General features: G+C 43.0%; 1 protein-coding gene across 1 annotated transcript in view; it reads left to right on the top strand.

Annotated features, from left to right (window-relative positions):
* Positions 1-22,691, top strand: part of atp10a (ATPase phospholipid transporting 10A) — a 34,353-nt gene extending 11,662 nt beyond the window's left edge. The window contains exons 10-21 of the mRNA XM_073476785.1: positions 2,125-2,683; positions 8,447-8,550; positions 9,229-9,355; positions 9,553-9,737; positions 10,532-10,895; positions 14,243-14,319; positions 15,584-15,709; positions 15,853-16,053; positions 16,792-16,872; positions 16,998-17,102; positions 18,629-18,816; positions 18,989-22,691. Of these exons, the coding sequence (XP_073332886.1) occupies positions 2,125-2,683; positions 8,447-8,550; positions 9,229-9,355; positions 9,553-9,737; positions 10,532-10,895; positions 14,243-14,319; positions 15,584-15,709; positions 15,853-16,053; positions 16,792-16,872; positions 16,998-17,102; positions 18,629-18,816; positions 18,989-19,628 (2,757 nt within the window). The 3' untranslated portion in view covers positions 19,629-22,691. The remainder of the gene's footprint in view (positions 1-2,124; positions 2,684-8,446; positions 8,551-9,228; positions 9,356-9,552; positions 9,738-10,531; positions 10,896-14,242; positions 14,320-15,583; positions 15,710-15,852; positions 16,054-16,791; positions 16,873-16,997; positions 17,103-18,628; positions 18,817-18,988) is intronic.
* The last annotated feature ends 4,141 nt before the right edge of the window (positions 22,692-26,832 follow it).

Raw genomic sequence — 26,832 nt, 5'->3', positions numbered from 1 at the left:
AGATTTGCCTTTATAAGCTAGATAAAAGAAATGTTTACAGTAATAGAGATGAAAGAGATGCAGCAAAGGTCCCTAGCTCTGTCTGCAGGGTATTACAAATACATTGTCAACACAGCGACCCGTCGGGCCCTGACCCACCATGTTGGGGCTGCCAGTGAGTCAGTTGCTCTAGTTGTTGCGGTGCCTTGTCGGCCCTTGTCGCTGTGGAGCCCCATCACTGAGAGAACCGCTCTGATTGGCTGGTGAGCTCAGTGAATCAGTGCACAAGAACAGGAAAGAAAGGGAAAGGCACTTGAGCCTGTTGTTGACCTGTTCACAGCTGATAACTGTAGAGACACAAGTGGACGTGACTTTGTTTAAAGTGGTCACAAGCCTGAAGGGTCGGGAACCACCCACCCACCCAAAAAGTCGAGGTATGATAAAGATCCAGCACAGATAAACCTCCTCTAATATCCTTCCAAGCCACTAACACAACGACCTCTGTTATGGTGCACCTTTTTAATGTTTGTCTTTTTTTGAACAACACGGGGAGTAGTTTCCATCTTTTGCCTGTTCTTTTGGCTACTTTTCCTACAAAAACAGCCTCAAAAGCACAAAAACTTCCCAAAAAACTCTCCAAGTCTCTTTTTGGCACGTAGCTTTCACCGCTCCGCTGCCTGCAATCTTTGATGTGCTCGGTCCGGTCGCAGTTGTGTATCCGTGTTTTGTTTTGTGTTTTTTTGTGTGAGCCTGGGTGTGGTCGTCCTGTTCAGAGGTGACATCCTCTCCTCGCCACACACTGTGTGCACCAGCTCGCTGTCCTGCCAGTCACAGGAACAAACCTGCTCAGATTAAGCTTCGTAAAAAGAGACACATTATTTATGAACTGTGTGTTTCTGTTTTGAGGTTATCTGATAAGATAGAAGGAAATGTAGAACCGCACAGAAGCGTTGCTTTTGACACAATCTCTGTTTTCTCTTGTTGTTTGTGCTGGTTTTTTTGTCCTTTGGGCCGGTGTAATTGTTCACATTGTTATTATGATGCCCTTGCGGCTCACCCAGCACCTGAATGATTTATATCTATGTGTGTGAGAACTCCTGCTGCCAGAAGTCCTCAGTGTGAGTCACTCTCTCTGCTATTGTACTGCACCACCTTGGGATAAAGGATTGGCTAAAGGATAATAGCCAGGAGGTGCATTTTCATCAGTACTGAAGACTTCTGTACCACTAGAGCCGGGCCGGGTCTCTCAAAAGCATCTTAAAACTGTAACAATCATAAAATTCACCTCGTGTCCCAGAAGCATTTTTTTTTTTGTTCATTCTCAAATTGGCAGTGTTTTGCTTTAACTTATCATTATAAAGTACATTTTGATGGCTCAGTGTAATAGCTATGGACCACCGACACCATCAGCATTTAGATTGGTTCCCTATAAACTAAGCTTTCAGTGTTTAAACAGGCATTTGACAAGTTTTCTTTGACAAGTAAATGTTGATTGTCTCTTGCCACAATTTTGTTTGCCTCCAGGCACAAAATATCCTGGGAATAATGAAGGCCAACTGTACTGTGAGCGCTACATTTTAAAGTAGAAAATAAAACTAAAGTAACACACAAAAAAAGCAAATTAATTGCACTGTTACTGATTTACTGAGTCCTCTATCAACTGTCTGATTTGCACCTGCTTCGCTCTCCTTGTCATGTAAAGCTCTCACTTTCCACACCGCAATAATTGGGAGTGATGACTGCAGTAATTTGATGGAGAAAGGTGGAGGCTACTGTATTTTTTATTTCATCTTTTAATGGTGAATGAACGGAGGGTAACAGCTGCACAATATTGGGAAAAGATTGACATAGGGAAATTTTGCTTTTTCTGCGATATATTTCAATATGAAAACAAACAATCTTTAATAGCTGTATTTGGAAATAATCACTCTAGATTATGTAGGAGTTGCTCTGTTAAACACAATGGTGGCAAAAAGTTGTTGGGTGCTCTTGGAAAATGAGGAAAAAAAGGAGATTTCAAAAGCAATCCAGGCACTCCAAAAAAGAAAATATCAGTAGACGAGGAAGAAAATACTAAAAAGCCTTTATTTTCTAGTGATTATCCAACACTTGTCAACATGAATGACTCAGTTTTCTTCCCTTCAGGTCCGTATGAGGTTTGAGCTGAAGTCCCCGGTCAAAACCATCGAGACCTTCATCAAGCGTTTCACCCCGAGCCGCCTGACCTCGGGCTCCAACAGCAGCAGCTCCTCCAGCCTCATCACCAACCGCTCCTCCAACAAGGGCTGCTCCAGCATGCTGTCCTCCCCCTCTGCGGAGAGCACGCTCACCAAACTGGACGAGGAGCAGCCGCACAGAGGCCTGGAGCACGCCTTCAGCCCCGTCCCGCCCTGCTACGACGGGAAGGGCTGGAACCTGGAGGAGGGCGAGCTGCGCTACGAGGCCGAGTCGCCCGACGAGGCTGCGCTGGTCTACGCCGCCAGGGCCTACAAGTGCTCCCTCGTCGGACGCCTCCCAGACCAGGTGACCGTGGAGCTGCCACACCTGGGGAAGTTGAGCTTCGAGTTGTTGCACACGCTGGGCTTCGACTCCACCAGGAAGCGCATGTCTGTGGTGGTTAGACACCCTCTGACGGATCAGATCACCGTGTACACTAAAGGAGCGGACTCTGTCATCATGGACCTCATCAGACCCCCCGACACAGGTAGGAAACACTCATTGTCAACGTGATTAACGATGATCCTGCTGTCAACATGGTCTTATGATGGGGTTTGGAGTGGGGGTGCTGTATCATGTCTGCACACCAAGTGATGAATCGTGGGTGTGAACTGGCTGCAAATCATTCAATGTAATCTTCACTGGACATGTCGGCAAATTAAGAATATTTTCACTTCACTCAGGTCAATCCCAATTGATAGATTAGTGTCTGTGGACTAACATGCCTGAGCAGGGAGGAGCTCTCTGAGGCTGTTTTACCATCCGTCCGGAGTGATCCAACATCACTGGAACAAACAGAGACAGAAATATCTTCATGCGTGACATTTGCCGAATTAAGAAGAAGACTCAAATAGTTAAGAATTTCTTGAAAACGGTGTTTCACATAGTTTATAAAGATTCTCCGAACGCAACGAGTCTCAAAATCAAGCGTTTTTTTAATGGAGTCTGGGACATTATCCATCTGCGTCAAATAAGTAACCTTAATTAGTTACTGTTTACTGCATTTGTAAAATTTGACACGTTTACCGTCAATATATTATATTCTCCATTAAAATAAAAAACAGTGCCTTCAAACAACTGTTGGAAGCTACGACACACTTCAGACACGGGAACGGACACGCCGCATTTTAGACTTGACAACAGACAGGATTTTATAGCGATGCCAAGCCATGCTGACACTATTTACAACAATAGAAACATCTTAATGTATTGTATTTAATGTCGAGTTTGTAAGAAGGCGCCAGTGATTAATAATTTGTCTCAGTTGTTTCACATAGTTTGATACATTTCTCCTCCTGCAACAACTCGTAAAATCACACATTTTGTTAAGGGAGTCTGGGGATATTGCGGTTTAGTTCAATGGTTAGTTGAAGCACAACGATGTGTTCTGAGTGATCGGATCTCAAATGCATCCTCAGTGTGTCTGAGGAGTGTTCAGACCTTCAGTCTTTCCACTGATGTAAACCTATAAGCTAACATGTTACGTAAGAACTTATATTTTTAGAGCAACTCACTGCTGCAACCCTCGATGCGTCCTGACTTGTGCCTTTAAAAAAAAAAAACGCTTCCTCGTATATTTTTTTCCCCCTCTTGATCTTGAAACCTTGTTCCACACTCCTCAAGTTCTCCTAATGGCAAAGGTGTAACCAGGTTGTTAGTATTCCAGGCACACAAAGAGCCACACAGGCACTTTTCACTAATGCTTTGTACACAGTCACCAGACATCTGTCCAGGGGTGCTTAGCGAGGACTGTTTCAGCCCCGCAAACTAAAAGGCTCGACAAAACACACAAGCTGTGTGCGTTTCTCTGTGGATTGGGAGTTTCGATACTTGAAAACACCTACATCTGCTTTATAATCAGAGAAGACAGTGAATATGGGGCCTTTTTAAAGGGCCACTCCACTGCTTTTACACGTTAAGTCTTGTCATTAGGAGTTCTCAGCCTGTAAAAGCAGTTAATAATATAATGTAATATAAATATATTATGTCGTCTGTGGCTTCAGCGAGGGAGCTTTGGGCTTGAGCCTGAGTTACTCACTGGCATGTGGAGTTAAAAGCAGCAGCCTGAGACCTGAGTCTTGTTGTGATAATAGTTGTGTATTTTAGTGATTTTAATATGCACCAATTGACTGGCCAGCGACCGGATCAGTGTCAGATACAGTATATCATATTCAGTGCCGGTCACATTTACACACAGGCCCCCAATAGAGCCTCCAGCCTGAACTGAGAGAAACTGAATATTTTATGGTATTTACCCAAGATATGTGCACTCGTTTCATTTTCAGGTCAGCTAGAGAGTCTTTCCCGCAGTTTTGCCGTCATTTACAGTCGTGTTTTCTCTAACACCTTACTCCTCTCCAGTGCAGACAGATACGGAGCGGAGCACAGACAGGCACATTACTCGAGTTGATGACAGGATGTGTTGTGATCTGTTGCACCTGTTTTATTTTTTGGAAAGTAAAACACCGTAGCAGAGGGTTATGAATTGCACATTTACTTTGAGAAGAAGGATCGGTTGTCTGAATCAGAGCAGCACATTTTTTTATTCCACTCACATGCCATTTGCAGCACATTGCAGACAGACTCCTTCCATTTTTTTACCTTTCAGAATAAGAGTCCCGGATAAACCACTCGACACCGTGTAAATGCTTATAAGAGGGAGCTAAAGTCCACTTAAAATAGTTTACAACGTGTCATTTTTATTAGGTATCAACTACTATTAAACCCACCTGCACATGAACTCCATGTCTGGTCATGTGACCTTTTAGGCTGTATTCATGAGAGTTGATTTGCTAACCACACAGTAACTATCACAATCTAAAATTATGGTCCTTTTTGTCTCGTTCCTATCTAAATATAAACCTGTCTGTCACCTTCCTGTTATATTATATTAGATCCAGCGTTCTAATAAAGCTCATGATCAGTTATTTCTTCATGAGCTCATTATGACCTCGGAGAACAGTGAGGTGCTAAATAACCTGCTGCAAGTCACAGGAATTTGATTTTTCTTACGTGGGTCCTGATAATGCAGGATGACAGCTGCCAAAACCATCCAGTCGGACTTCATGATGACTGTTCTTGATTTTTTTGTAAAATGTCAGTGTGAATATGACGTTTTTCTTGGTCTGAATAAACTGAACTAAAGATATATGAAGTAGATACTGCAGGTTTCTGTCCTGCATCAGTTTTGGTATTTTTAAAAAAATCTGTTTCTCCCATGTCCCTATATTTTATGGAAGTGTCATGCTGAATCACTGGAGTACATTTTTAAGAAATCTGAATGTGTGTCTTCCTGATACACAGGCCTTGATTTAGTAAGATCTGGATTCCTATTTAGCATGTAAAACCTCCATAAACTGGCTGTATATGCTTCACATGTTTACATTTTAGATGTGCTGACCTAACCTGTGCAGCAACTCATCCTGACTACCTTCAGTTAAAAGCATGCTGGCATGTCGAGTGGGTAATCATTTAATCTGTCTGTTAGTGGCTCCCTCCTGTTCATTAGGCACTTCCTCTCTTCGAGGCAGCTCAGCTTCACAGAGAGATGGTTTCCCGTTAAATTATCCTCCGACGACTTTTTAACTGCCACGCATAAATGGAGGAGAGCACTCCCATCTTGTTTTGGCATGTTTTCTCGATGACGTTCGGTCCTATTCTTTGGAGGAATTCTGAATTACAATATGATGTATTGTATTGATTTTCCATTAATGGCCACCAGGCCGGTTCCTCTGCGTTTAGGGGTTGGGCTGTGCTGATTGTTCATCATCTTTAATGCCCTCTATAGAGCGATGTCTGAGTTGGCACACTTTTTCAGAAGTTTTTCACTCACTTAAAATTCACAGAGCGCCGCCGCTGCTCGCTGGAGGAGAGAGACTCCATTGGGACAGTTGTCACACACACACCCCCGCCCGTCCACCACGTGTCTCAGTTCAGCCGCTTTAATGGCCGACAGGGTGTGTCTTCACGCAGACAACTCACTACTTTGTTTTACCATTGGGTCAAAACCGGCCAATTGGAGTGCAGCAGCGTGAGTTGGGCCTCCTCATAACACAGACCTCCATAATGGCTCCATTCAGGCGACGAGGGAGTTGTTCAGTGTCACTGTAATAACAGTGCACATGGAGGTAGACTGCAGACCCTCTGGGCTTAGAAGTTCCACTGTGTCATTGCGTAACTCCAGTTTCCACCTTTAAAATTCCACCTTAAAACACAATTTACATGTTTTTCATCCTAAATTTCTGTTTTTTTTTTTTTTACTGATTTCACCAAAAATCGTCCACTGGCAAAAATTTAAAGATGAATAGATTTTTCTCTTTTGGACCCTGAGAAGACGGACGTCTGGGCCCTGATCACAGCGATCTGAACTTAGAGAAATCATTATTATAACTATAAGTAGTAGTAGTATTAGTACTATATTTAAATATTCTCATTTGGGCTGATCCAAATGCTTCAAAGCTTCTACCGTTGCCGTGATAATCAACACCCAGATCAGTTTTTGAGGGAAAGAGAAGTGAAGTTGTGCTAAAGAGGCCACAGACCGATAAAGAAAGCAACAAATGGAGCTCGTGACCTACGTACACGGCCATCAGTGAGGGCCGTTGCTATGAGCGGGTGTATGGTCTGCGGTAGTGTTCAGACGGTGTGTCACAGGGACGCCAGTTCAAGGTTTCCCTCGACAACCGTCGATTGTAACGAGATGATCGATGCTATTCCCTTCATGTGTCGTTGGTTTTAATGTTGCGGCTGATAAGTGTATGTATGTAGGTATACACAGTATGCAGTAAACGTATTAGTAGACGGGTAAATAATGACCTCAAGTTCAGATGTCAAAGCTTCGAGTATCTGCAGGAGATTCTCACTTAAAATAGCATTTTATCGTCTTTTAGCTCATTGTTTTGTTTTTCCAGCCCACAACTTTGCTGTTTTGAATCACTTTCACCGCTCTCATGCAGCTGCCAGCTATTTTTGACCCTAGAAGTAGCACAGATGCTACTGCCCAGAACCAAATTGTATACTGTAGGCACAGTTAGCAACTAGCTGGTTGGAATAAAGGAGCATTTAGCTGCTAAAGAGCCAGATCTGTCCCTCAGGAGTGGGTGTGGAATAATAAAGAGCTAAAAGGAGATAATATTGGACTTGACTGTTTGCTAACACGTTAGCCATAGCAACTGAAAAGGTGATAATATGTCAGTGTTGTGTTTACGGCCCGTTTCCACCGTGGCCAAAGAAAACAGTGTTTGTAGGTGTGAAGGCGCCCTGCGGAGCTTTCTTCATAACAAACTCTCTGTTTAGCGTTCGGTGTTACTCAATAAGACTCATTGTGTGTGTCCTTGAAGTCCTAACAAATGTGATGAATGCATTTCCTTCCTCATAAAACATTCACAGGGCTGAAATGTGGATGATGTTAGCCACACATTAAAAAAACTTGTAGTGACCAAAAAACTCCTCAAGGAAACTTTAACAGATGGGACACGAATCCTTTTGGAGGAAAATAAACATTGTTAAAAAAACAAAGTTCCCACCTGCGTCTGTAAGGTCGTCTGGTTCCTCGCAGCTATTTGTCAAACAGGGAAAAAAGTCCTGCTGTCCTTGGAAATAATGATTTTTCACAACCAAAGTGAAAAAAATGTCTTGCATCTTACTTCTACATGAGACGATCAAAGCAAACGATCAGCCCTTATTGACAGCTTTGTGTTAATTTGTTCTTTTCAGTAAAAAATAATTTGTGCATGTGTGTGTAGCCGTGCCTGCCAAGCTGTTGTGTTATTAGTGAGATTTACAAGGCTGGCGATCAGAGGCTGGTTGGCTGGTGTATCTGTGTCAGGAGACTGATAAAGCCAATCTGTTTGTGCACTGTCCCTCTGCCAAAAAGATGTCCAAGATGCTGCGCCGGAGAGACGCTTAATGAAGGCTCCATCACAAAACATGATGCTTCAAAACATCTTAAAAAAACAACATGTACTATTCATACACAATAAGATCATTAGGACAGGTGATTGCTATTGATTACTCTAATTTTTCATCACATTTTGCTCAGTATAGTCCAGACGCAGCTCGGTGACTAATATGAAGACTTGTTGAAATATATCGAGGCGCAGCATACATGGTTAATTTAGGTGTGAACACAGATGGCTTTCATGTGCCTCTTGGAAGAAGCCTGTGGCAATCTGGAACCAAAATGCTGAACCAATTTCCACCAATTTAATGATAATTAATCTTCATTCTTCTGTCCTTTATTCTTTTTAAGGAAACTCCAAAGGGAAACGCCAGAAAAAGATTGTCAACCGGACCCAAAACTACCTGAACCTGTACGCTGCAGATGGCCTTCGCACACTGTGCATTGCAAAAAAGGTAACGGGGATCCATCAATGTCTTAAGAAGTGCTGGACAAATGCCCTCTCTCTCAATAAACGGCTTTAGAAGTTGGAGATGATGTGTCTCAGTGGCAGTTGGCTGTGTTTCTAGCCCGGCGCAGATGATCACATGGACCGGCCGCTCTAAAGTGACATTCTTCGTGACTCAGCTGCAATCTGTGCCACTTTCTCAGGCTGTTAATTTATGCTCTCGCAAGCCGGGCTCATTATATCCCTGCTTGTGCAAAAGCCTGTCACCAAAGCGATGTGATAAAAACACCTTCTCAAGGTCTCACATTCTCCTGTGGATCCTCCTCTGCCATGTAGCCAAAAGGAGCTGCTCCACTCTTACATTTCCTCTAATGCTTTAAAGGGGCGCTGTGTAGTTTTGGAGAAGAAATTCAAACACAGAATTTTAATATTTACAACATTAATGAGGTCATAATACAAACTCAGAAATGAGTAAACAAGCTGTTCTCAGAGGAAAATAAGGTCCCCAGAACACTGTTTGAAGCTAGAAAGGTGGCAGGGTCCGCCACATATAAACAAAGTAAAACAGTATGAAACTGTGTCGTCGTTTAAGGTCAGCCTGTTTATTCAGTCATGAAAACAAAGAGAGTTTGTTTGGACATTAACAGTCAATGAAAATTTTTCTCTTTCTGTGTGTGTGTGTCAGATTCTGAGCAAGGAGCAGTACGCCTGCTGGCTGCAGCGCCACCTGGAGGCTGAGACGGCCATCCAGGGCAGAGAGGAGCTGCTGTTTGAGTCGGCCCTGCGACTGGAGACAAACCTCCAGCTTCTGGGTAACTGTTTATTTCATTTATTTATTTATTTACTTTACAGCCTTTCTCTGTGGAGTTTGCAAACTAACTGCTCCTAATACTTGTGAAGGGTTAAATGCAGAGAACGATTTCACCGTACATCGTATGAGATGATAAACTTGATTAGATGTTGTGTGGATAAAGGAGTGTGTGTCACCGTCTTGTTTCTTCACCCGTAGGAGCGACAGGCATCGAGGACCGGCTGCAGGACGGTGTGCCTGAAACCATCGCTTCCCTGCGGAAGGCCGGCCTGCAGATATGGGTGCTGACGGGCGACAAACAGGAGACAGCTGTCAATATCGCGTACGCCTGCAAGCTGCTGGACCCTGAGGAGGAGATCCTGACACTGAACGCTGATTCTCAGGTGAGCGGTAGAAGCCAGTGTTTCAAAAAAAATTAAAGAGAGCATGTTTTTAGCCATGCTAGTGCCTTTGCTCTTGTGCAGTTTTTTTCCAGTCATGCCCTGCATGTGTTAGATGTTTCCCTGCTCCAACACATCTGATTCAAATGAACTGGTCATTATCAGGCTTCAGCTGATCATTTGAATCAGGTGGGCTGGAGCAGAGAAACATCAGGTCCCAGGACCAGGATTGAAAAACACTGTTCTGATGATAGTAATAAGCTACCAGATGGATTGCCATTAAATCTGGAACAGATATCGGTGATCCTATCGTTTCCTCTAGCGTCCAGTACTTCTGGTTTATGTGTTAAGTGCTATTTGACAAATGTTGGAATGCTAACAAGCTAAACTATGTTGGTAAACATTACCTGATATATGGTAATAGGGCTGGTGACAATATATAGTCCCATATCATATAAATATATATATGGTAAATAAAAAGATTGCTTAATATTCTACAGACTGTATAATGTATAAATTATTAAAGGAATAGTTAAACATTTTAGAAAATCCACCAGAACAGCTGTTTCCAGTCCAGTCCAGACATTAAGGTGGTATCAAATGTCAGACTATTCCTTTAACATAATGTTTTCCTCCTCCTCGTTGAAAACACCACCTTTGTGAAGGTTATCTGAGGACGAACGCTGTGTTTGAAGCATCTGTTTGCCAGATGTGAAGCAGCTCAGACGATGTGATATTAAACAACTTAGCGATCTGATCCTGAACTCCAGCCCACTCTGTGCCTGTCTCTGAACCAGGAGGCATGCGCGTTGTTGCTGGAGGAGAGTCTGCACTACATCCAGGCCAAATTCCTCTGCAGTTCTACAGAACAAGCCGCGAAGGCCTTCCACGGTAGCTTCGCCCCCTTCGAGATCTATTCGTCCTCATCTCCGTCCTCCCACTCGTCCTCCCACACCACCGCTCCCTTCACGGTGCACCGGCTGGGCCTGGTAATTGACGGGAGGACTCTGGCCTACGCCCTGGATAAGAGTTTGGAGGATAAGTTTCTGGCCGTCGCTCGGAGCTGCCGCTCGGTGCTCTGCTGCCGCTCCACGCCGCTGCAGAAGAGCATGGTGGTCAAACTGGTGCGGAACAAGCTGAAGGTCATGACTCTAGCTATAGGTAAGTACAAGTTCATAATCCACTGTGACACACATTTGTATTCATACACCCCCCTTTTTATTTGAACTCTTGACCCGGATGCTTTGGATGAGCTTTGACTGCCGGTGGTGATCACTGTTTGACCCCTGCAACTGATATGTGTGTGTTGCTGGAGTTATTTAAGGATAAAAGTCATTGACGTTAATTGTAGATTCAACCCTTTAGGCTAACATCCAGTAGCGTCCAGACAGGTTAAAACACGCCTGAGCCCCAGGACACAGCTGCCAACAGGAATTCACAAAACCTCTGATGTCGTACCTTACCATACCTAGTAGCAACCACTACATCTTCTTTGTTTGCATTTAGTATTGGCTACAAATCACATTGCCTCTGTGTGCTTTACAATCTGTACAGTGTCTGACACCTGCTGTCCTCACGCACAAAAGAAAACATGTAGCAGGGGAAAAAAAGGAAGAAACCTCGAGGCCCACACGCACTGAAAGCAATAGTTGACGCGCCTTTCATGCTCACATGGCGCTCTGCAGGCGTCAGATTTGAAATGCCAGCACCACAGAATCTGCAGTATTTGGGGACAAGGATCCCCCAACACATACACACAAACACATGCAACATGTCAAACCCAAAACAAAAAGTCCGCCTCTGTCTTTACATCGTGCTGACAGTCTCCTACGGGACGGGGAGAAGTGTTCACAATAGCTACATCTGTGAATTTGCTGATGAGAGATAGAGCGCAATACCTCAGCTGTGACATCTCTCTCTTTTTTTTTCTCCTTGTAGCTTTCTCTAAAAGGCTACGGCGGATGCAGAAAAGCAGTCCTATTTTGACTTTAATGCTTGTTCTGTAATTTAACACAACAGTTGTGCTTCAAAAGATGCATGTCAGATGCTTTCAGTGCGTTTGGCCCTTCAAAAAGAGCCACAAAGGAGGGATCCCTCTCCAGAACAGACCAAAATGAACGAGTTTACAGATTATAATGTCAAAATGACACTTAAATCACTGTTAAAGGGTAACCTTGTTAAACTCCACCAATTCCCCACATTAAAGTGCATTTACAGGTCTATAGGATTACTGGTGCTTATGTGTAAAAAGTAGTATAAAGCTTTTTTGTGGCTGCATGTAATCTGATAAACTGCCTCCTGTGATGTCACTCAGCGTCTACATTGCATTGAAGAGCAGTCCACTGATGGACAGTTTAAAAACCAAATGATTAAACTCGATACAGCAGAACCAGAGATATCACCTCTTCTATCCCACACATTCTTCTTCTTTTTCAAAACCTGGTGCATACATTACCCACAATGCAACATGACATCACTTGAGGCAGTTTACCAGATAACATGCAGCTTCCTCTGGAGCCACTCGTACTTATTTTTTCACAAGACCTGTAAACAGTTTCATGTGTAAAATTGGTGGAGTTACCCTTTATATAACCCTCCACCAGGTTTATTCATAAAGAGGCAAACTTAAACGAACTCTTCAAGTATCATGAAGATCTTTTCCTGTTCACTAATGAGTGTATTTCCCTCCATCGTGTCCGTGTTATCCTGAACATCAGTGGTTCAAACTCTAACACAGACGTGGTGAAGCTCCAGGGTCGTCTTTTACTTCGGCGTCAATATGAGTCGACTTTGAAATTCAGAAAGAAGTGCACACTCATCATACGCACCTTCAGCACCCTCGCTGTGACCACTGAGTCAAAACAATGTTATTTTTAAGGCACCTTGGTAATTAAACACTTTGGCTTAATGAAGCTGTAGCATAACGGAGGTGACATGAAGGATGTCAGCGTGACTTATGACTTCTGTCTTTTCCCTGTTTATCATTTATTTGTTCCTGCTGCTCTCGGGAGGATCCCACTTCTGCCAACCAAGCAGTTTTCCCGTCATTGCTATGTTCGCAGTAATGTGGAGGAAACGCTCTTTTATTTCACATCTCTGTGGGGACACCAGATGATAATAAGATTAGAGTGGTGATAGATATTAGAGCTTCACCATTACAACAACCTGATCTGCTGACATACAGCTAACAAGAGCGGAGCCTCAACCTTCTGTAGTCTATATGTAAATTATATTGTACCTCACACACTGTGTCGTTTATTATCTTTCTACTGCAGCAACTGAAATTATTTAGTGTGTGCAATGACTGTGAATATAATATAGACTGGATGTACAATCTATTGTTGTTAATGCACATCAATAGTGATGAAATAAATTCAATTTATTGTGTCTGTTGGATGAATAAACTGACTAGAATTGAAAAAAATTAACAAAAATTGTGCATGTAATTCATGGTACAGTTCAAACAGGATCAAAAATTATTTGTCTCTCGCCTTCAACCACCATTAATCTTTTTTGTTTTCAAAGTAAGGTCCCCTGGTGGATACTGGAGGGGGAGGGATTTTCATTTCAAAATGGCCCCATGACCTTTCATGACATGTACCTTCAGCCTCTTAGCTAGCTGCTACCAAATTTAGCAAGTAAGCTACTGTTAGCTTGAACAACAATTATGTCAAACTAACTGTTATTAACTGTAAATCAGCAGGTTGTTGTAAATAAACCGGGCACAACCACAATAACTAACATTTTCTAGGATTTAGCTGAAAAACCCTGTGCATGCTACCTAGCTAGCCAGCTAACAAGCTGGACTGCCTCGTGAGCTTGTATTTCTTACATTAAAGTGAGGAGACAGTTAGCTGCTCCAGCTAACATTAGCTGGTTAAATCAGTGTTGCCTCAGCTGCTTTGTGACTTTGACAATGTTCTCAAAGGTTGGGTGTGAAACGAGTCCAGAACTGTTATTTGTTCACATTCTGTTGATAATTTGAGATTTTTTTAAAAACTAAAATTATCACGTATTGCACCTTTAAGTTAATATTGCACAAATCAGTACAGGAAGCTCATTTCAGGTATTACTGTGTCAACCTTAGAGCTTTAAAGCTTAATATTTCACTGGATAAGAATAAGTGTGTATGTCGTACTGTAGCGCTTTAGAAATGTAATATCATGCCGGGACACTATTAGCCAGCTAACACAAACTGGAAACCTCTGTTTGAGCACTCATCACCACCTACCTCTCACATTCAGCCGACGCTGCAGCTCCAGTCGTGTTTACTATTTTGACAACAAAACCCTCTCAGCCCACCAACACTTCATCTCCCACTCCACCACCTGCGGTGACAAAAAACAACCATCCACAGCTCTCAAAGTGGAGGAAAAAACAAGAAAGCTTCTCGTCAGCAGGAGAAGAAGCAGCAAATAATAAATGCTTAGATATAAGTTGTTTTCTCTCTAAGTGTTCAGTTTACTGTTCTGAGTTCTGACTGTTTCCTCTCTCTGCATTAATCTCAGGTGATGGGGCCAATGATGTCAGCATGATCCAGGTAGCAGACGTGGGCGTGGGCATCTCTGGACAGGAGGGCATGCAGGTAAAGACAAACATGGGCGTGGCCATACAGGAAGGGGAGGGACGAATGAAGAGAGATGGATGAGACTGTGGGCGACATGAAGGGGGGTCATGAAAAAAAAAACTCTCTTTGTTTTCATGACTGGATAAACAAACTGACCTTAAAGGACAACACAGCTTGATACTGTTTTACTTTGTTTATATGTGGCGGACCCTGCCACCTTTCTAGCTTCAAACAGTGTTCTGGGGACCTTATTTTCCTCTGAGAACAGCTTGTTTACTCATTTCTGAGTTTGTATTATGACCTCATTAATGTTGTAAATATTAAAATTCTGTGTATTAAAATTCTTCCTCAAAACTACACAGCGCTCCTTTAAGTACATGTCATATCAGATACCTGTGTGTTACCCAGAAAGGAAGCTCGTCCTGCGTTTCTGCAGTGAAGCAGGAAACTTTACGGGTGCTTTAGTCTGGACTCTGTCAGCACCGGCTTCCTAGCTCTAAGGTCATAACCAATGCCACAGCTGAGGCAGCGGGCAATAGCATGTAAAAAAAATTAAATAAATAAAAGGCTCAGTTGACCCTCCTCCTCCTCCCTCTGCTCATTTCACTAAAGCACCCTGTTCCAGAAAGGTGATCTTGCACAGCAATGATGGAGATTCCCAATTAAGTTCCAGGGGAGGCTTCGGAGGCGCGCTGCTGTGTAGCACATCTGTTAAAGTCTCAGTATCCTGTCCTTAAACGGGCCGCGAGATTAATCATCGTTAATCAAATTCGCTCTTAATGAGACAGCGGTCACTCCTCGGGATTCTGAAGCACGCACACACTTCCAGCACACGCTGCATTATGATTAACACGCCTTTCTTCTATCAGGGGCGCACTCCCCGTGTAGTCGTTACCGGGCCGTTATTAGAGCGCAGCAGAAACCTTAATTGCTGCACAACGAGGCATCCGCTGTTTTTCTTGTTGACAAATACTGTTGACAGGTGAGATGTGTCATAAAGGGTTAGAAGTGCCATTTAAATTGTAAGTTATAAGTCGGCTGGACTCCAGGGACGGTTTTGTGTTAAGATGTTGATGGATGAGACTGACAGATTCCTGCCGTTGTAAAGATGAATCCCAAAAGGTTGAAAACCTCGTTTAAGGGTTATTGCTTTGGAAAGACTCATTAAGGAAGACGCAGGCGAGTGAAGCAGAGCCAGCCATTTCCTGCAGTCATTTCCTGATAACGTGTGATGGTGTAGAGGAGAGAGACTGAATGTCGGGTCCTTTCTGGTGTTTTACAGGCAGTGATGGCGAGTGACTTTGCTCTCCCACGTTTCCGGTATCTCCAGAAGCTCCTGCTGGTCCACGGACACTGGTGCTACTCCCGACTGGCCAACATGATTCTCTATTTCTTCTACAAGAATGCTGTAAGACGCTCCTACCTCTGTATAAACCCTTCTTACATTTGTGCTGACACCAGATCAGTCAACAAATATGGAAGTGATGTGTTCTCACCTTTCTGTCCTGCCTCCTTGTGTGAACTCATCCTGGTTATCTTTCTTTCCCACAGATGTTTGTGGCGCTCATCTTCTGGTATCAGTTCTACTGTGGATTCTCAGGTTCAGCCATGATTGACCAGTGGTATCTTATCTTCTTCAACCTGATGTTCTCCGCCTTCCCACAACTCATCACTGGCACGCTGGACAAGGACGTGTCAGCAGAGACTCTCCAGCAACTACCTCAGCTCTATGTGAACGGCCAGAACTCCGAGGTCCGATCTCCTTGTTTATTTGTCCCTCTTCTTTTAATGTACACCGTTTTGTGAAAGCAAGCAGTAAAGCTCTGACCTCGATGCTGGATAAAGGATTTAAATCACAAATCAGAGAGAAGGGTGAACGGTTCTACTATTATGTGAATATGCAAAGCTTGCCAAGAAGCCAGCTAGGCTAGCTGACAGGCTAACCTTGCTAGTTAAAATCGCTTCCGTGATCATCCAAATGGTCTTTAAAAGATAGAAACACTGTATACCAAAAAAAAGGTAAACTATTAATAATATATACAAAGCAAACTGTTGATTTATAGCTGAATACCTGTTAATAACTAATGGCTACCCATCAGCCTCAGCAATGCTTTGATGCCTTGAGTTTCGTGCTAATTAGCAAATATTAGCATGCTAACACATCAGATAAGATGGTGAACATGGTAAACGTTACCTGCTAAACGTCAGCTTGTTAGCGTTGTCATATCGAGCATGTCAACATGATAATGTTAGCATTTAGCTTAAAGCACCACTGTGTGTAGCGGCCTCACACACCTGCTAGCATGGCTGTAGACTGTCTTTCTTGGATGGATAAGTATTCATGTATACACATTAATATCTTCCCTGATAAATGAAATGCACCTGTATCATTAAGCGTGTTGAGTGTATGTTGTAAGTCATTAGTGATGAGAGTCTGCTCGGTCATATCGACGAGCCTCATGACTGTAAATCTGTGTTTTTATCTTGCAGGAATATAAGCCATATATGTTCTGGATGAACATGATCGATGCCTTCTACCAAAGTCTGGTCTGCTTCTTCATTCCTTACTTCGTGAGTCTGCTTTTAATTTCCATCAGCTGGTCCTCGCTCAGTAATTCCTTGTTGTTGCTCTTACTCATAATTTCCGCTCTTTTAACCCGGTCTCCTCCCATCCTTCTTCTTCTTCTCCCCCCCAGGCCTACGCTGACTCTGACGTGGATCTGTTTACATGGGGAACTCCCATCACTACTCTCGCTTTATTCACCATTCTGGTGCACTTGGGCATTGAGACCAAAACCTGGGTAAGCAACCTAAGATCTCTTTTCTCTGTCAGTGCTGCTTTTCCTCTCTCAGATTAGCATCTTGGCTCTGTGGAAAGCTCTGGTGTAAAAGCTGACAGGCACATGGCTATTTAACTCCAGCTGATTAGATTGAACCAGAAAGCTCTGCAGCATCAGAGCCCATACAGTATATCAGCTTGACAGCGCTTCTGCCTCCTTCCCGCTGCAAACTGGCTCCACCACGGCACAGCACAGCACCACTTCACACTGCAACCGAGCGCCAAAATACCTGTTTATCTTCCTCCCACGTTCCCTCCCTGTCTCGGTTTTTATTCTCAGGTATCTACGTGTAGTTCTCGTAAACGGCCCAGCAGTCTTTGGTCATGAGCCATTTTAAATTTATGACCCTGCATTGAATCAGAGTCTTTTCCATTATGCTGAGGCTGTAAATTTAGCCTGACAAGTACATGAAAAATGTCCTTTTCACTAACTCCCTTCCTGGACGTGATGGCCCCTTCGTGCAGAGAAGTAGTCACAGCGAGCAGCGTCGAACCGAAGGTAAACATTTTCCAAACGCTCAGCTGGCAGGTACTTCATTCTCCGGCTGCTCGGGAACATAATACATGCATGATTGGTGAAAGTCAATTAAAGGTATTTGAGGTGACAGCAGGCTCTTTCTCTTCGCTCCGCACAGTAGCTGTGAGGCAGTAATTAATTATGCGCTTCTGCGTGTGCTTGTTGCTTCTGTGTGTCAGGAGGGACAATAGCCCAGAGAGGCATTGTGGGGAATTCAGTCCGTCAGATGTCTATCAGCCAGTCAGCTCATGAAGCCTCCGGGTGACGGGAGGGAAGTGTGACACTAGCTGCCTCAACTCGTTAAAGAGCACAACAACACACATCCCAATGTTAAATATGTTATATCCCAGCTTGTGTATTCAGTTATGGACCAAATAGATATTTCTGAGTTTGTATTATTACCTCATTAATGTTGTAAATATAAAAAATCTTCATACAGTGCACGTACAACCTTTAACTTGCAGCGTGGCAGACACTAGAAAATTAGACCCAAGAAAAATAATTTCTCTTGAAGACTCGGATGGTTTTCCAATGATTTTAGTAGTCTTAGCTTTATCAGCCAAACGTAACAAAGCTAACGACACAACTTTGACTATGTGGTTATAAATGATGAGGTTGAAGATTAAGTCAGACAGAAATTGATCATTAATAATCCTCATGAGTTACCGTATATTGGGTGGTCTAACCTGCAGTTACTAATCTTATCGCCTTGTTAAAGTCGCCATGGTATGAAGTTATTCAGGTCCAGTTAATGCACGATTTATTGTGGGGTCTGTGGACTGTTAAAGTGTTGATATTAGTTGTTACAGGTAGCAGGAGCCCAGATTATTGAACTCTTTCCTCATCAGATACTATTGTTGTAAGCTGACAGTAGTAGCAAATATGTAAGAACTCATTTTCTTCAACTTACTGATGTTTTTCACCAGAAAAGACAAAAAAACTACTATAATACTTGTCCTTGTCCCCTGCAGACCTGGATGAACTGGCTGTCTATCGCCTTCAGTATAGCTTTATTCTTCACGGTGGCTCTGTGTTACAACGCCTCCTGTCCCACCTGCTACTCCCCCTCTAACCCCTACTGGACCATGCAGAGGCTCCTGCAGGACCCCCTCTTCTACCTGCTCTGTGTCATCACGCCTCTGGTGGCGCTGCTGCCCAGGTACACCGAGCTTCGATTTGTTTTTTTCACTGAATACACAAGCCATTCCTCAAATATTTACGACCCCGTGCCATGAATTATATCTGTACCAGATGCCTTTCATGTTTATCCCGAGAGCCTGGCATTCATTGCTGGAGTGTGTCCTGATGTCTGGCTCTGTTTTACTTTCCAGATATTTCTACAGGGCGTGTCAAGGCACGCTGTTTCCCAGCCCAGTCCAAGTTGGAAGACAGTTGGATAAACTCCCTGCAGAAACCCGCAGGAACATCCTCAGCCTCAGCAGGGTCAAGGTGGGGTCACCGCTCAGCCCCAAGCCTCCCTTCCTGTCCCTCACTAAGCCCTCCCCTGAAGGTTGCAATAAAAAAGACCAGAGGAGCTTCCCCAGCTCCAAGACATCACAGGGGCCCATTTTACAAACAGTCGACCAGAGCGGGAGGAGCCCGCTGGGGCCCAAAGACACTGAGAGGGGCCTGTCAGATCTCTACACTTTACTTCCTACAGAAATAGACACTCTTCCTTATACCAAAGACGCCTCTCCGCTCTCCGGGGGGCCTCATCCTCCTTCCAGCAAAGACTCAGACTGTCTTGATAAGACTTTAGAGGCAGCAGATCTGAGTCTGTCCAGCTGGATCACTTCCACGCCGCTGCTCTCACAGACAGGCAGCGTGCAGCTCAAACTGCCCCCCGACGGAGACTCCCAGTGCGTCACGTACACGAGGAGCTCCGAGGAAAGACTCAAGTCCGACCACAGCGTTCATCCAGCGCAGAGGACGGAGCAGGCGGCGGATCAGCCGCTGCACACCACCTTGTGATGTCTGACAGTCTTAAGTTTGTCACTCAAACTTTTTCCAATTTGCACGATAGTTTTTTTAAAAGTCTAATTTTATTGTATTTTTCGAGGAGATTCTTTTATAAAAGATACAAATAGGTACTTTATATTTTGGATGTTTTAAAGATATTTTGAGGTTTGGGAGATGGAAGAACTGGAATATCTTCCGTTCGTTTTTTTTGTAATCCTGGGAAGTTTTTATATCACAAAGATGCATCTCAGTACTTGATCAGGTTTTAAAGGAAGAAGAAGGAAGAGCAGAGTCGAGACTTTCCACTGCTGGCGTATCAGGGAGCTCGTTTTGGTACTCTGCTCATTCTTTCAGCTGCGCCTGTAAACGCATTAAGACCTGGATCAGACGCCACTGTGGCCTTGAATCCGTGTTGATATTCCTGAGAAGAGATGTTTAAAGGCCCAACGGAAACATGTTTCAGTGTCTTTAAATTAGCAAACAGCGGCATTGGCTCAGTGCACGTTTCAGTCTCGTTGCTGGATTTGCAAACTTTTTTGTTGCTTAATGTTAAAAGACTGAAAAGCGTGTTTATAGCTGTTCTGTCGTTCAATACATTCCACTGAATAATGAGCTGTTTACCTTAAATGTCATTATTACGCATTATCACCAAAGAAATGTTCGTTTCAAACTTTATACAGCGAGAATCTACCAGAAGTGATGCTCTGTTTGAGTGTGTGTGTGTGTGTGTGTGTGTGTGTGTGTGTGTGTGTGTGTGTGTGCGTGTGTGTATGTGTGTCCACTGACTCATTGGATCTGTTTTCACAGTGCCAGCCAGTTTCACATTGAAGTTGTAGTTTGATATTTTGGGGAAATATTTGAATTTGCTTTCTAACGAAGAGTTACATCAGAAGATTAAAGGGGCATTATGTAGGAATTTCATTGGATAACATTTTAAAAAATAACTGAAATTATCAAGAACAGTCCTGATGCAAACATATCTACTGAAGTTAGCATGCTAACCGGCAATCCCCTACCTGTCCCGGCCTTTTGAATATAAAATTAAGAGACAGTTAGCGTAGCTTAGCATAAAGACTGGGGGTGACGGGGAAATGGCTGTGTCCATATGTGAAAAAAGAAAACGCCTTCCAGCACCTCTAAAGCCCATTAATTGATATGTTGTAGCTCGTTTTTTTTAAGCCATACATAAATTATTATTTTTTTGGCGTCAACGTAAAGTTGCCAAACTACAGGAAGTCACTACAGAAATCACCAAATGTTTCATTTTTATACCTCAGTTTTTATTTAGATTAAAAATGGAGATCTCTCAAGTTAATTACTGAGCTTTACGAGTGCAAGTAGGCATGTGTTGATATGTTTGGACAGAGCCAGGCTAGCTGCTCCTCATCTTTGTGCCAAGCTAAGCTAACCATTGTCACACGAACATGACAGTGTCAGTCAATGAAGGTGGAGCTAGCAGGCATTTTTATGGATTAATCAAACAAGATATAACATGTAAGTAGCTTTAAAAATGCCGGTAGATGGATTTTTTTTATTTGACATATTTTCATTCTTAATGCTAAGCTAACTGCTAATCGTCTCCTAGCTCTAGCTTCATATTTAGTATATAGGCATGTGTGGTCTCAATCTTCTCGCCTAACTCTCATTAAGAAAGCACATTCAAGCATATTTCCCAAAATGCCAAACTGTTTCGTGAAGCACTGTTCAGTAGGTTAACAACAAGCTACCGTCACGTTTCATAAACAAGTTTACTTGAAGGTAATTTTTAACAGTTTATTTCATGAGCTAAGTTTATCTCAACCACGTTTAATTAGTTTTGCTGGTGCTCAGCTGTAAACCAAAAGCTCAGTGGTGAAAGGAGCTTCTTTCCCAAATGTCAAAGATTTAAAATTTGCACTTTTGAAAGCATTATTTCAGAATGGCCATTAAGTGTCGTTGTCGTCGTTGTTGCTGGTGGCATGTGCAGTGCTCAGACACAGTATGAAAAGGATGGAAAGTTTTATTTCCTTTTAGAGGACCCATGATGCACTTGTCATCATGCACAAACTAACTAAAGTATGAACAGTTGGAACGATGCTACAGTTGCTACTGTTCAGTTGTTGAGCATTTAAAGCAGCAGCACCTTTAATATTAATTATGATTGTTGTATCTCTTGTGTCATTGCAGTACATTTTTGTAAAGTGTATCATTTACCAAAGATCATTATATTTCTGTATTTTCTAAGCAATAGTAATGTGCCTTAACACTGGATGAGAAATTACAAATCTACGAGTTTGCTTACGATGCTGAATCTGTATTTGTTTAAAGATGACGCTGCATCTTTGTTCAGTGAGGAGCATTTTTTTGTGTTGGTGTAGAAGAATATTTATGAGGCTACATGCTATGTGGTTTGCACACAGTTTTTTGTTTTTTTTTTGTTTGTTTTCCTGGCATGTCGTTCACGTTCTGACTCCGCAGTCTGTCCACTTTGTTTTATAGGTTCTGTCTGTTCTGTGCTTTTTGGCATCGCGCTCTCTTGTGCCAGAACGAAGCTCGAGCGTGTTCACTGCTGAATTCCAACACTCTCACAAATTCCTCACAGGAACGTTCCCTCTCTCACCGCTCACGGCCTTCAACATATCCGAGCTCGATTTTTTTTGTTGGTTTGTCATTTGTATTTTGATTACAAGGTCGGCCTTCTGTAAAGTTTCATGTTTTTATGTTGTGTGTGCAGGACTCACAGGGGGGAAATGACCTGCTGTTGAATCACTGAGTTCAGTATCACTCAAGGTAATAATGCAGTGTCTGCTCAAGAAATGGGTTGTAGCAAGCTGGAAACACTGAAGAGCTGCAGCCCAGCAGCAGCAAACACCATCACCAGCTTAGAAAAAACTATATTTTAAGGGTTTATTTTCTTTTTTCAGATATATTTAAGCTCTTCTTACCAGTTCTCTGTCCTACAAGTAACTGGAAGTAATTTGCACCGTGGCTACTTGTGAACAAAATACAAATGATGATAATAAAGTAATTATTCTTTGCTACCTGTTTGTTCAGAAAGATGTACCCTTTGCTCAATAAAATGTCTCAAGTCCTCAATTTCTTTTTTTTATTGTCTTTGCATTTAAGTGCTGCACCTCAGAGCTCTCAGGTCGGGGCGTGGAAGTAAATAAACCTGTTCGGAGCTTACCTCCGTACACAGCTGGAAGCTCAGCCTGTCTTGTGTTATTGCAGTAAAAGCGCAGATGTTGACGCTAGCTTGATCAATGAGCCTGTCGAGCTGCGCTCAGGGTTTTATTCTGAGCTCTCGGGGAGTGTGAGGTAAAAAACTAGTTCAACAAGTTGCTCCATACAAACTGGGTTACAATACACCTCAAGCCTCAAGAGAATGTCATAGTAGAATATTGTTTAATATGACAGTGGGAGTCTCAGATTTTTTGTGTGTTCTCGGCTACAGACTAGGCCCGACCTTTGAGTTGTCCATGGAAAGCACAGGTATTACTAATGATATAAGTAATATTATTGGAAACAGCGAACCAGTGTTGCAGCATTCTCCTAAACAACTGCTGCTGTTGTTTTAAAACAGAAAAAGACTGGGGAAAAAACATAAAATGGGTCCATACAGCTCGTCCAGTGCAATCCAAGTCTGCCCCAAACTGTTTTGAAAAGACATTTACACCCTTTTTTTGAGCTGAAATCTTCACTGTAGCTGCTAAGCTAAAAAGGTTGTGCGTTGAGGGTGTAAATATTGTCTTTTTAAATCAATTTGTGGTCTGGAGGTTTGAATTACACCTGAAAGCCCTTTTTATGGCTCTCATGGTTGTGTTTTTTTACCTTTTAAAACACGTCCCCATCTACTTCAGTTGTTTCTGAGAATTCGGCAGTTCTGCTGTTTCGCTCCAGAAATGTTTTGTAGACTACAAAATGTCATCCAACTTTCCATCGGCATGGGAGTGAGGAGATAATGACTGAATTTTCATTGTTGGATGACATTTTTCTTTAAGGTTTGTGCAGCAGCTTTGGAGACGGAGTGAGCTTCACATTCCTGCTGTCTGAAGAGTGATAACCCCTGAATTTAAAAATGGGCTTTCGGAGTACAATAAAATTAAGACAGACACCTTCAAATTAGTTTCTAAGTCAGTGTGATAGTTCTGTGTAGCCCAGCGGGTAGATCATGATAGTATCAGTGCCAGGGTTGATGGTTTGAGCCCCACAGGATCCACCACACATGATGCTGAGAGGTAAAAACACACACCGTAGAGCGTAGAGCTTGACCTTTCACCTTACTTACTACATTTGCTCTCGAAGAAACTCTGGCTCTGGTTTTCTGAAGGAGCTGCTGGTCTTTTGTCTCAGTGACATACAGCGTATCTGCATAAGTTCATCTCCCTCTGCTCACACATCTGTACAGAGGTGTGATACAGAGCCCTCTTCAGAAGATGGATGATCTTTGGCCTGGCGTTGCAGCAGTTTGTCTTCGCCTGGTGTGCGTAACATCTGCGATGGGGGGGGGGACATTATTAATGTTTCTTTTAGGGCACGATGAGGGAAAAGGGACGGACGAGGCCCTGCTGATGCTGCAGCGGGACGGCCAAATTACTGACCGCCGCCGCTGCTGCACTTTGCAAGAGCAGGTTCCTGGTGTGAACACAGAGATAATGATGACTCCTCTCCCCTCGCGGTGCTGCTCTCTCCATCTCTTTCAAAGCCCCGAGTGTAAAGCAGCCTCGATTGATCAGCTGTTTTTTTTCTGCACGTGTAAGTGTGGAAACTTTTGTGCCATTGTGCAAAGCTCTGGTCTCTGCACGACACCGTTTTCTTTTTGTAATTTATCTCCTCTCAGTGGCGTTAGATAAGCGGCACATGCAATAAAATGGATTTTTGTCACACTGGTCACATAATTGCGTTATGGAAATTCATGTAAAAGATTGATAATATAATTAAACTCTCTCTCTCTCTCTCCTCGCAGTCTCCACTAGTCTTCTTTCATTTCCTTTAATGACTTTTTTGATTACCTGCAGTCCAACAGACAGACGGACAGAAGACTAATTCTGCTGAAGCTAATGGATTTTGATTTGCATTTTATCATAGAGGAGCTTCATTGATTCTGGTCATTAAAGTGGCCTCGACCTGCTTCATGACCCGTTGTTTTAACAAGCTTAAATCAGGACATTTTCAATTTCCTAAGCTGCCTCGTATATAATCTGCTCACATGAAGCCGTCAGAGAGCTGGATTATGGGAATTGTTTATGTGTTAAGAAGCCCTGCAGCCTCTCCTCTGCACAGGACCTGAAGATGTGTTCATTCACAACCAGTGGAGAGATTTTCACCACATCACCTCTTTTTCCGAATAACAAATAAAGTCTTTTTTGCGAGCCAGGGCCATCTGTCTTCCAGTTGGTGGAAACAATGTAAGGCTCCGTTCTGCTTGGCCAAAGCACTACTGCTCTTTTTTAAGTCTGACTTCCCTCTGACACAATAAACAGAAAGAGCACGGCGACCACACTGAGAGGAAGTGTTTCATTTGCCCTTTTGGGGTTGAAGGTTTTAGGTCTAGTCTTACCACAGACAGCATTACTGATGGGTGTGGTCTGAGGTGTGCTCTGTTGCAACTGTACCCACACCCAGCAGTGATGTCATAGTGTCATGGAGTACACCTGTACATCACTGCAGCAAGGCGAGTTAAAGATAAAATATAAACCGCTGGAGGTCAGCAAGGTTTTACCTGAAGTGCCAGATGGTTTGTGACGAGGAAGCATCTAAGTGGTTCCTAGAAACTGTTTAAAAGGGCAGACACTTTCAAAAAATACCAGCCAACTTGGCAAGTTATTGGATGAACCATCTGTCGATCAGCCTCTAAATGAAACTCTTACCAAAGCCAGTCGGGAGAAGAGCAAACACGTTTTGCATGCAGTGCGTGCAGGGGTTTGAAAGCTCAAGTACCCTCCTGTGCCCCTCCAGTGGACAAACATGGTGTTTGCCCTCTCTTCACTATAAATATATCACAACTCTCAGCATGCTTTGACCTAAATCAATAGGATTAATCCACTGAGGATCATGAATGTCTGAACAAAATATTATGCCAAACCATCTTGCAGATATCGAGATATCATACTGGATAACTGAACAAAAAGTCATGAGATCATCTGAGACTCCTCAGGGTTCATCATCTGGGGACCAAGGATATCTGGAAGTTGTTAATCCATCCTGTATTTGTTGACATATTTCACTAGATACTAAAAAGTGTCAACCTCATGGAGGTGGTAACAGAAAAGTCAGGAGGATTCATCCTCTTGGGGACATGAATGTCTGAACAAAATATTATGCCAAACTGTCTTGTATATTTTGAGATATAATACTGGATGAGTGAAAAGTAGATGAAAAGACATGAGATAATTTGAGACTTCTTAGGGTTCATCATCTGGGGACCAAGTATATCTAGAAGTAGAAAATTGAATGGTAATCCATCTACTAGCTGTTGACATATTTCACTAAATACTAAAAGTGTCAACCTCGTGGAGGTGGTACCGGAAAAAAGTCAGGGGATCAGCAAAGTCAGGAGGATTCATCCTCTGGGGGACATGAATGTCTGAACAAAATATTATGCCAAACTGTCTTGGAGATTTTAAGATATCATACTGGATGAGTGTTAACTAGCTGAAAACTCATGGTGTCATCCGAGACTCCTTAGGGTTCATCATCTGGGGATCATCTGTAGAAAATATAATGATATATTAAGTATAATAATATATAGTATTATACTATAATAATAGTGTCAACCTTATGATGGTGCCACCGGAAAAGTCAGGGGATCGTCAAAGTCAGTCGGATTGATCCTCTGAGGACCATGAATGGTTATAACACAACAAACTCAACATAGAAAAAAGAGCTAATATATCCTGCACAGAAGATAATCATGCTGCAAAAAATGGCATCTATAAGCAAAATCCTTCTTTGTGCCTCGTAAACACTTCAGTCGACCGTCCTCTTCCTGTCGTGATGATGTCGACGCTCATATTCTGCTGAAGTTGTTGAAAACCCCCCCTGAGCTAATGAGCCAGAGGTGAGCGGGCTGATCAGAGATGTTCATGTATCCTGATCACAGAGGACACCGTGTCTTGTCCTGACTGCCTGACTGACCCCTGTCTGTGTCGGCTGTGTGGGCACTCTTCCAGGAATCACTTAAGAAGCATGATAAAATAATCCTGCGCTCCTCTGACAGACGTGTCCTACATGCAAC

This window comes from Pagrus major, chromosome 11 (assembly GCF_040436345.1).
Source record: "Pagrus major chromosome 11, Pma_NU_1.0".
Lineage (NCBI taxonomy): Eukaryota > Metazoa > Chordata > Actinopteri > Spariformes > Sparidae > Pagrus > Pagrus major.
This window is presented reverse-complemented; position numbering and strand designations above follow the sequence as displayed.